Here is a 10,663-nt window from a genome sequence, read left to right as displayed (position 1 = left end):
CCGAGGGGCAGCCTTCCTGCAGGGCCCTCACTGGGCCTGCTGTCACCTGTAAATGGGGATGGGGACTGAGTGACTGTTAAGGTTCCTTCCAGCTCCGATGTTCTCTGCGGAGCAGCAGCAGGACCAGAGCTCAGGCCACCACCCCTTCCTATCCTTAGAGCCACCCGACTTGTCTCCTGCCTTTGGGGCATGTCCCAGCCAAGCCATTGTCCACTCTGTTCTTTCTACAGTGCCGATGTGACCATGTCACCAGTTCCGCCAGTGCCTGCCTTACCCAGCCTACATGCCCCCTGCCCGGGGCTCTGGCCACTGATCAGTCTCACCTCAGTGGTCTCCATGCCCATCCATGGCTGACTCCACGCCGACAGCCTCCCGGCGGTCCCCGAGCCTGTCTCTTTCTCACTCACTCTGGGAGACCCTCCCTCACCTTGACCTCCCCTCCACTGGCCTCCACACCTCTACCATCACGCAGGTGAGCTTTGCTCATCCTCTGCCATCCCAGGGGCTGGGTGGTATTGGTGACTCCACACTCACTGGCCCTCACAGCCCTTGTCTGATTACTGGTCTGTCCCTGCCACCATGCTGGGACAGCCGCTGTGTCTTCTCTCCCTGCACCCTGCACTTGATAGGTGCTCAATAACGATTGAATTCGTACCGACTGTCCTCTGCCTTCCTGCCTAGTGCTCTTACAGGAGTCCGGGAAAGGCAGACTTGGGTGGGAACATTCAGAGCCTGCCCCTTGTGTCAGGGCCTTCTCAAATCCCTCTGTCCAAGCCTCTTACTCCAAGCCTCCCGTGGTCATCCCCATTCCTTTGTCCATTTGACAAACATTTGTTAGGAACCTACTCCGTGCCAGGCACCCACAGTCACGCCAGGCACAGGATCTTGTACATAGTGAGTCCTCAATGTTTGTTGACTTTGAATGGGAAGAAACAAAGTGACAATGATTAATACTCCCTCGCACTTCCAGGAAGTGGTGTTCTCCTCCAGTCCTCACAATGACCCTCCATGGCAGGTGTTATTATTTCACTTGACAGGTACAGCAACTGAGGAGAAAAGGTAGAGAGAGATGTGTCATCCAGGAGGCACTGGAGCAGGACGGACACCATAGACCAGATCCCTTCCCAGGGGACAGCGGCAGCCCGGCCAGCACCACCCTTGGGATCCCCTCTGTGGGTTTCTGCCCAGCTCAGCCCGTGGCACCTGCCCCTGGGAGGAGCCTACACAGGAGACAGGGGGCAGCTGTGAAACCACAGACACGACGACCAGGAGCCAGGCCCCAAGTGCCACTCAGCACCGGAGCCCGAGCTCTTCGGGAAAATCCAAGCCCCACAGCTGTTCTCCAGGCGCAAAGTTCAGGGCTCCTTGATGAGCAGGTAAAAACTGTGCCCGAGCTGACTTAATCCCTATTCATCAAACATGATGACTTGTTTTTCTTTGGAGACGAGTGACAACAGAGCTGCTCATAACTCATACTTGGATCTGACTCTACCCTGAACCAGAATTTGGGAGGAAAGAAACAAGAGAGAGAGAGAGAGGAAGAGAGATCAGAGTAATATCCCACAGAACCAACAGAAAAAATCAAAATGAGCAAAATCAATGCCTATTCTTTCAGCAATGCTATAAAGTTGTGTTCTGAAATTGCATCGCAAAAGCATACTTTGCAGTCTGGGGCTCAATGGGTGTGACCACAGCTAAAATAAGGAGATAGCACCTTGTCCAGATCATAGCTGCCGGCAGGGTTTCTTCTGCCACCAGCAGTCTCTGAAAGCAGAGAAAAGTTGTCCAGAGGACAGTTTAGGGGCTCAAAAGTTTTTGTATGTTTCTTATTGTCGTTGCTGTTTGTTTTTAACCCATTACATTTAGGAGGGCCAAGTCCAGACTCTCCTAACCTTCTAGGCTCCCTTAGATTCCCAGAGGTGAGATGAGAATTCCCACACAGCACTCATAAGGGAGGTGCTCCCAGGAGAGACTGGTAAGAGAGAGGCAAAGCAGGACAGAAAAGGGAAAGAAGACCCGCAGCAGTGAGATGCCTGGGAGCCCCAAGTTAATTACATCTGGAGTTGGTTCACCTCCAGGGAAAGGAGCGCTAGCCAGTCAATGGCAAAACATACCCTTGGGGGTTGGAAGATGGAAACCCCTGGGTTCCTGGGAATCAATCCCTACCTTGGTGCAAAATGCAGCTCTAGTTGTCCAAGAGATGCCCTCCTATGAACACTCCAGGTTGGAGGAGGGCACCGTTTGGAAACACAAGGAAAGCCAGGGAAGTGCACACAGAATGTCCTACCAGGGAGGAATCAAGACTGAGCACCCATGTGCCTGCTCTGTAGACCCTCCTAGAACTAGAGCAGATCTAGCTTCCTTACAGCCTGTCCTTCACTGCCTGACCCTACACTGTCCCCACCCCAGCTAGACAGCCAGCCCAGCCAGCTGTGCTTATCCAGCTCCTTGCTCCTGTTCTCCCCAACTCCTCCATCTGGAGGAAAGATCTCTCCCTTCTCCAACTGTTTAAATCATTCAAGGAGCTCCTGTAGTGCCTTTCCCCCAGAGTCCCCCCCCCACCCTACTCCCTGAGCTGTCCCACACCTTGTATTATCCGACAGCTCCCATCACAGTTATTCAGGCCCAGATCTCACAGGGTCCACACCCCTTCCCTCTGCTGGCGCTCTCTTCACAGGCAATGAGGCTGGCCTCAAGGTCGGAGCCTCTGCTCTCTGCTTTACAGCACCCATTGTGATGGAGATGCTCCAGTAACACGTGCTGAAAACAACTGTTGAACCTCATGATGACTCATCAGCTCTGAGGCTACCCACCCTTCAATCAAAGTCCGACTGAGTGGTTATCTCCTACCAGGAGCCCTCTCTGATCAAGCCCATCTGACTGGGTCCAGTAAAGCTATATCCTGTCTCGGGGGTTTCTACCCTGTCACCTTCAGATGAATGGGGAGATCTGGTCAACTCTTCCTTTGATCTCCCCATAAAAATGCCCCTGCACCACTGGAGCTAGGCTCTGTGCAACAGAGGAGAAAGGGAAGAACAAATAAAAAGAAGTACCTCCCCTGCCTCCCAACCGAGGTGCGTGGAGGCCAGCCTCATCCACGGGGCCATAAGAGAACAGTCCACATAGAGGAGAATCCAGGGGCTCAGATGTAGGCCCTGAGATTTCAGGGCAGGCCAATGTGGGAGCTGGTACAGTCAGGAAGGGCTGCCTGAAGGAAGAAGGTGGAGGAGAAGACCTGAGGGACAGAAAAGTATCCCAGGCAGAGACCAGAGGAAACAGAGTGTCTAAGTCTCTTGAACTTGGGCTGTACCCACCTCATCTGCACCCTCCAGGAAAAGCTCAGTGCCTCACTAATCACATTCCTCAAATGCTTTCCCCTCAGATCCTAATAACATTGGGATTGCTGCTTAAGCTTTTAAACGCTGTGCACCAGGCCCACCTGTTAGAACAGTTCCACAGCCTTCTTCAGTGGTTCCCAGAATCCTCACCTCCTGAACCCTGACCCAGCCCTAGGCTGGACCTGTCCCCATCTGAGACCAGCACTGCGCAGCCCTGCCTGATATCAGGATCCCTGTGAAATTTACTAAAACGTATCAATGCCTGGGCCCTGCCCCAGCCCGTATCATCAGAAGCTCTGGGTGGGGGTCTGGCATTGCTGCATTTGTTGTCGTTGTTCCTTTGTTGTTGTTGTTGCTGTTGAATATATTTTTTTAGCGTTTTATTTCAAATTTACATAAAAGTTGGAAGAATGATCCAAAGTATACCCACATACTCTTTGCCCACATTTGCCAATAATTTACATTTTACCTCGTTTTATTGTTCTCTTTCTATTTGTGTATTTGTGTGTGCATGTGTGTGTGTATTTCTGAACCCTTTGAAAATAAGTTAGAGATATGGTATCCCTTTAGCCCTAAATATTACTCCCTAAGAACAAGAATTTTCTCTTACCTATGGATAGGGCAGTTATCAAAATCGAGAAGTTGAACACTGACACAGAACTATTATTTACTCTGGCCTCCACGTTCAAACTTCGACTGTCCCAGTGGGCAGTGGTGCGTGGTAGAAGCTCCCCAGACAATTAGAAGCTGCCGGCAGGGCTGGGAAGCCTGGTGGGGATGAGAACCGCCCAGCCCACTCTGTGCTCTGGCCAAAACCACAAAGACCCTCGCCTCCCTTTCTCAATTCCTCTCTCCCCAGCGTGGGCAGCTACAGCCCTGGCAAAGGTGGCAGGCTGGTAAAAGGCATTAACCCCTTCTCTGCAGACTGGAAGCACAGTCTGGTCTCTCCGGCTGCCTGGGCAGAAGCTTCCGCCCAGCACCGCTATAAATAACCTGGAGGGGGCGGGCCGTGGGGCGGTGTCACTGCGGAGCGTGGAGGTGGGGGGAAGAATACCCCCCCTTCCCGTGCCCAGGGCCATACCTTGGCCGCCTGGCGCGTTGGGGAGGGAGGGGCCCACACAGCTCTAGCCTGGGGCGGGGGAGGGCGGGACTGCTGTGCTCTGAGGTGCGCTCGGGTCCGCAGCCGCTGAGGGCATGGGGGCTCCCGCGGGGCCCCCGCGCCTTCTCCACGCCCCGCACCCGCTGCTCTGCCTGCTCTGCCTCCTGCCGCCGCTGCTCAGAGTAAGTGCGGGGAGTGGTGGCGGGGGCGGGCGGGGAGACGCGGGATGGGGCGGCATCTGTTCGCAGGGTCGGGGCGCTCCGTGCTCTCCTGACTGCGAGACGGTAGGGGGTCTCACTGCTCAGTTACTGGGCTCGGTTTCACTTAGCGCTGTTAGGAGTTGAATGGAGGAGGTCTTAGGGCTTGGTCGCCAAGATGGGGTTGGGGATCCCTGTGTCCGGTGATGGGATGGAGATGTCCTGCCTGGATGAGGGGGCAAGTGGAGGGGAGATGAAACTCTTCACACCAGCTAGGATGGGACCTAGAAGGCTTTGTGGATGAGCAGAGCATTCTGGGGGACGCCCTAGTGTCTAGGACATGCCCTTCCTCGGGTCCAGAAATTTCCTGTCCCCTGTCCACTCTGTCACCTCCCCCATAGATCCCGCTGCATCTCCCCTGCAGGAGCCTCAAGTCCCTTCCTCACCCCATCCCAGTTCTGGCCCTTCCCCACAAGGGACCCCCAGAAAGCTGTCCCCTGTCTCCTGCAGCCCGGTCCCCACGCTTGTCTCAGTGCCTGAAACCAGGCAGCCCTCAGTACCACATGAGCAATGGGGCAGAGGGGCCACTTGGGGGAACCAGCCTTGCCAGGGGTTTCTCAAAGCTGTGGGTGTGCCCACTGGCCAGAGTCAGGGTCTGCAGGTAGGAGCCGAGGGTGACGGGATGGAGAGGAGCTGTACAGAAAGAGCTGAAGAAGTGGGGGTGAGGCTAGGAGGGGGTGATTTCCAGAAACAGATGTCGGAGGAATCTACCTCTTACCCTCTCCCCATTTTACAGATGGGGAAACTGAGGCTCGGAGAGGAAGGGTGACCTGTCCTAGGCCACACTTTTCATGAAGAGCCACGACACTAAAAGGTTTCAGAGGCCATGCAGTGCAAGGGACAGAGCCAGGCTGGAGGTCAGGAGGCCTGGCCCCATCCCCATATGTACACAGAGGACTCCTTCGTTCAACACTCATTCAACAGATGGGTAGTGAGCGTCCACTGTCTGTGGCAAAGTGGCTTTGCAGACAGACCTGATCAAATCCCTGCTTTGCGGCTTAGTGTGTGACCTTGGACAGGCTACTCAAATTTCCCCAGCCTCAGTTTCCTCCTGGGTAAAATGAGGATGATTTTGGTGCTTACTGAATAGGGTTGTCATGTGGAATAGTTGAGACAGTACAGGTGGAGCTCTGAGCACCATGCCTGGCACAGAGTAAGCAGAGATGAAGGTACTAGGGGCCCTGCCCTCCCAGGGGATCTGGTCAGGTGGAGGAGAGGACTGGGTACCATGCTGAGGTGTGGTCAGTGCCCCGATGGGCAGATGGCCCCTAGACCTGCCAGGTCCTTTTAAGGACATTGCAGGATGGGTGGAGGCTGTGGAGTGGGTTCACTACCACCCCCTCCTGCCCACCTCTCACTCCCAATGTCTTGGGCTCTGAGCTCTTTCTGCCCCCTGGCACTTGTTCTGGGGATAAGTGCCTTCAAGACAGTCGGTGTTAGGGCCAGGGTGGCCCCTCAGCCGTCCCCCTCTGGGGGCCATGATGCCAACCGCCCAAGCTGGTTAGACAGAGAGGGTTTCTGGTTGCTGCCCCAGAGCCCGGCCAGGTTGAGGTGTCTGTGGGAGGGCACCCTGGGTCCCGGGGACGTCAGAACTGGCAACCTCAGAGGCAACAGTCTGCTTTCCCCGTAGAGTCAGCCCAGGCCCCGCCCCTAGCTCCCTGGATGGCCCAAGACTAGAGACTAGTTACTCACCCAAAGTTACTCAGCACGTAACCAGCTAGAGAGGACCGTGGTCTCTCTAGCCCCAAAGCACAGGCTTCCTTGCTTTCGGTCTTCATGGTAATGGGATTTGTTTCTGGGTCCTCATCCAACTATTCTGAGATTTCTGCTCTCTATGAAAAGAGAGTAAGTGACCTGGAGCGGGTGGTGGGGAAGGAAGGCGATCCAGGAGGGTCTGGCCTCCAGCCCTCTCATTTATTCAATAATACTTGATTCAGCCAGTATTTAAGGAGGATCATGCATGGTAAAGACATAAGGGTGAAAACAGCAGCCCATGGCCCCTGCCCTATGACGTTGATAGCCTAAAGAAGCCGCTGGCTGAAGAAAACAACGGCTAAGAATGAAGTGTGTATTTACAAACTCTGGTCACGGGAACTGAGAACAAGTGTGTGCAGGTATAAGAGCCTCTGCCAGGATTGGGAGGAAGTCTGGCGGGAGGTGGGCAGGATGGCAGGGACGGAGATGGGGTGGTCCTAGAGGGAGGCTGAGGGAAGAGCACGCTGGGAGGAAGGCTCTAGAGTCCCAACCCTGAGAAGAGATGGTGCGAGGCTCCAGGGGGCGTGGTGGGTCCGGGTGGGATCTGATTTCTATCCGAAGGGCACAGGGAGTTCAGGGCTCGCTAAGCTGGGGAGGGACCTGATCTAAAGTGCAGTTGTGAACTTTCCAGCTGGTGGTTGAGTGGGGAGGACAGCCTGGGTCAGCCCGCACTGCAGGAGCCCAGCCTTGACCCTGGTGCTACCAGCTGCCCTCCGAGGCCTTTGAGAAGCTACTTTGGGAAGCAGTGCTGAAATCATGCAGGCTTCTTGGGCCCCGGGTGCCATGCTAAGCCCTTTACTGAAACACTGGGAAGGTTGGGACAGTTATTTACAGACGGAAATGCAGGTTGGGTAAGGCTAACAAATATGGCTGCTGGATTCCAAACCCCTTGATTCTGACCTTGCCTCCCGCTCTGTGAAGACCCCAAGAAGTCTTGTCTGGGTCCAACCCCTCAGACCTTTGAGCAACAAGGTGCTCCCCACCAGGGCCTTAGAACAGCACTTCTGTGGTCTCTTGCCCCAGGTTCTTGCTTCTGGTGGGGCTGTCTGTCCTGAGAAGGCTCAGCAAAGAGGGAAGGCCCAAATTCCAGAAGCCTGGACCCCCCTAACCTACACAGCTCTCCCCAAGACCAGGGCCAGGGCCCTGCACACACACCCAGGGTCTGTGGAGGGTTGGGGGCAGGGGACCCAAGGGCCATTTACCAGAAGCTGATTCATCTAATAACTCTTTCCCCCCAGTTCAGCTACTCTCTGAGTGTTTTCTAACCTAATCAGCTAATTTAGTCTCTCTGTTTTTGTCATTTTGTTGATGTTTTAGTATTTTTAAAAAAAAACAGTTTGTCTGCCTATTTAATTCCATATTCCTAGTAAGTCTCAGATTTACAGCCCTTTATGAATTATGGGACTATTCTGTATTCTCTTAGCTATCATTTTCTACTTTATCTAATTTTAAGCATTTTTAGGACTCCTCAGTCAGTCATAAGTCACTTTACTGAAAATTCTAATTTTTTAAGATATCATTTCAAATCTGCCAGAGGGAGGGATATATTATCCAATAAGCTTGTTTTGTTCATTCTGTTCAGTATTCTGTTTAGACCACAGGACTTACCACATGCTTGGTACTGTTCTAAGCTCTGACACGCATTACCTGTTTTAAGCTTCACAACCACCCTAAGGCATAAGACCATCAATATCCCCATTTGACAGATGAAGAAGCTAAGGCAAGGTCATGTGCCCAAGGTCACTCATCTGGTAGTAGCAGGGCCAAGATTCAAACCAGGCAGCCTGACTCCACACTCCCTTCCCTTCACGAAAGTGTAAGACACTCAGATGCCAAAACAAATCAGAAAGAGGTGACTTTTAGGCAAACTGGATATTAGATGACTTGATCATTAAGGAGATAATTTTAGGCCTAGTGACCTGTTGTAGGACCTCTTGCAGGCCAGCTCCTGCCTTCCCTACCCCCTTGCTCCCTCAGACATCTGTATGCAGGACCCAGGGCTTGGCACAGGTCAGAGAAGAGGGACAGAGGCTAGAGGGAGCCACAGGCTTTCAGAGATGAGAGAGAACACATGCCAAGGAAAGACCTGGAAGTTTCTCCAGGCAAGTTGGTGGCTGGATTCAGACTAGATGGGAGAGTGGGACATCTTAGAAAGAGGGACCTGCTGGAACACTCAGGGTAGGGAGAGCCCTACGGAAAGCTGCTTCGGGCTCTTGGGGCCCTCACTCAAGGTCCCGGCAGCTAATAAGTTAGAACTGAGCAGCTAAAAAGTCTCCCCTGCCCGGTTCCCGGAAGATCCCACATGCCGCGGAGCGGCTGGGCCCGTGAGCCATGGCCGCTGAGCCTGCGCGTCCGGAGGCTGTGCTCTGCAATGGGAGAGGCCACGACAGTGAGAGGCCCGCATACCGAAAAAAAAAAAAAAAAAAAAACTGAAAAATAAAAAGTCTCCCCTTCCAGGAAGCCTGCTCGGATACTCCAGAAAACAATTACCTACTTCCTTCATCTGACTGCCAGTCCCTCACCCTCTGCCTCAGCCCGCCGCAGCTCCAGTTCTGTCTGACCTGTGTCTGCTCAGGGCCCAGAATCTGCCTCCTCATGCCCCGTTCCCCACCCCTTTCCTCCCTCTCTTCTGCCCCTCCTTCCCTCCTCCCCATACCCCGTCTTCAGTGTCCCCATCTCTTCCTCCTTCCCCCGGGTAGGGCCTGAGTTTCTCCTTCCTCTGTTCCTAGCTCAGGCTCAGTGAGACCCGTGAATGAAAGAAAACACTGGGGAGGAGCCCCGCCCCCTCCAGAGGAGTCCTCTCTGACCTTGGGCAGAGAGGGAGAAGGCAGGGAGGGAGCTCACCCCGTTCCTGTCCAGTACTGGCAGCCTGGCTGCAGGACTTGTGGTCCCAACTCTCCCAGGCTTAGACCAGCAGCTAAATTTAGAGGAAGCTTTGTCGCCAATCCAGGAGGGAGCACGAGGCTGGGCCAGACCCCCGGCTCCAGGGAGGTGGCACCTTTGAGGCCCGCCTGGCGCCTGGGCCCCAGGTTCTGCCTGGACAGGGCCCAAGGTGGAGGAAGAGCAGCTGGCTCTCTTGTCTTGGCTGCCCTGCCAGGGCCTCTCCCTTGCCCTGTATAAGGGAGGGCTTCCAACTCCAGGCACACAGAGGCTGGACCTGGGCCGTCCTCAAAGGGAAAATTCAGAAAGAAGGCTACCTGACAAGCAGGAAAAGCCCAGAACTGAGTTCCCAGAATTGGGGGTAGGGGTGCAGCTCTCTCTGGCTGAGGGGACCATGGTCTCATCCAAACAAACATTTATTGAGCACCTGCTACATGCCAGGCTCTGGACTGGGAACTGGGCACCCAGATGTGAAGCAGACAGATATGGGCCCTGAGCTCCAGCAGCCTGTAGCCTCATGGGGCGGGGCTGGGCGGGGGCAGCTCTCTGCCCCTCTGACAGCCAAGAGCTGATCAGAAGTCCAAGGTGTCCCCCACAAAAGAGAGATAATGGGGTCTTCAGGTGGCTCAGAGTCAGTTCTAGAAGCCAGACTTCTTGTCTCCCTTGAGCAAGGCCCTGCCGGGCTGGCTGGGTCTCCCTCCCCTCCTCCCATGACCTAGCTCTCTGCCCACAGGCCCCCACTCCACTGGTGAGAGCTGCTTCTGACTCACCTTTTTTTGGAGCTGGGGTCCTCCCAGCATCTACAGACCACAGGCTTTCACCCCCTCACACGGGACCAGCTCTTCAGTGTGTATCTGACCAACTTGTGACCTACCAGACTGTCTGAACAGTCCTGCCTTAGCCCCTTACCCGCTGTGTGGCCTTGGGAGGTGACTTCGCTTCTCTGGGACTCAGTTTCCTGACCTGTAAAATGGGGTCATTCACAGCCACCTCAGAGGCTGTTGTGAGGATTAAATGGGCTGCCCTGAAGCGTTTAGAGCTGTGTCTAGCACGTAGTAAATGCTGACTTCACATCCAAGAAGCCTCTTTCCCACCCTCTGTCCTCTTAATAGCATCCCCAAACCAGAGGCTTGCCGCTTCTTGAGCAGGCCCTGTGCTTCCCTGCCTCTGAGCCTTTGCTCGCTCAGTTCCTGCCCCTGGAATTTCTTTCTGCTCTTCTTACCCTTCATCCTACCTTGGACCAAGTCCTTCCATCCTCTCGGACTCAGCTTCCATGCGCAGTTTTCTCACCCAGCATCCACTGAGCACTGCTGAGCAGTGAGCCTGGTGAGCGA

The 10,663-nt window shown here is 54.4% G+C and overlaps 1 protein-coding gene across 2 annotated transcripts in view; it reads left to right on the top strand.

Moving 5' to 3' along the window:
* Nucleotides 1-4,532: 4,532 nt before the first annotated feature.
* CRHR2 (corticotropin releasing hormone receptor 2) overlaps nucleotides 4,533-10,663 on the top strand; it is a gene marked incomplete at its 5' end in the record, with an annotated part of 43,926 nt that continues 37,795 nt past the window's right edge. For both annotated transcript variants that reach the window (XM_079931015.1, XM_079931014.1), the window contains one exon: nucleotides 4,533-4,619. In XM_079931015.1, the coding sequence (XP_079787141.1) occupies nucleotides 4,533-4,619 (87 nt within the window). The remainder of the gene's footprint in view (nucleotides 4,620-10,663) is intronic.

This window comes from Stenella coeruleoalba (assembly GCF_951394435.1).
Source record: "Stenella coeruleoalba genome assembly, chromosome: 9".
Classification (NCBI taxonomy): domain Eukaryota; kingdom Metazoa; phylum Chordata; class Mammalia; order Artiodactyla; family Delphinidae; genus Stenella; species Stenella coeruleoalba.
The sequence above is the reverse complement of the archived record's forward strand: the minus strand, read 5'-3'. Positions and strand labels throughout refer to the sequence as shown.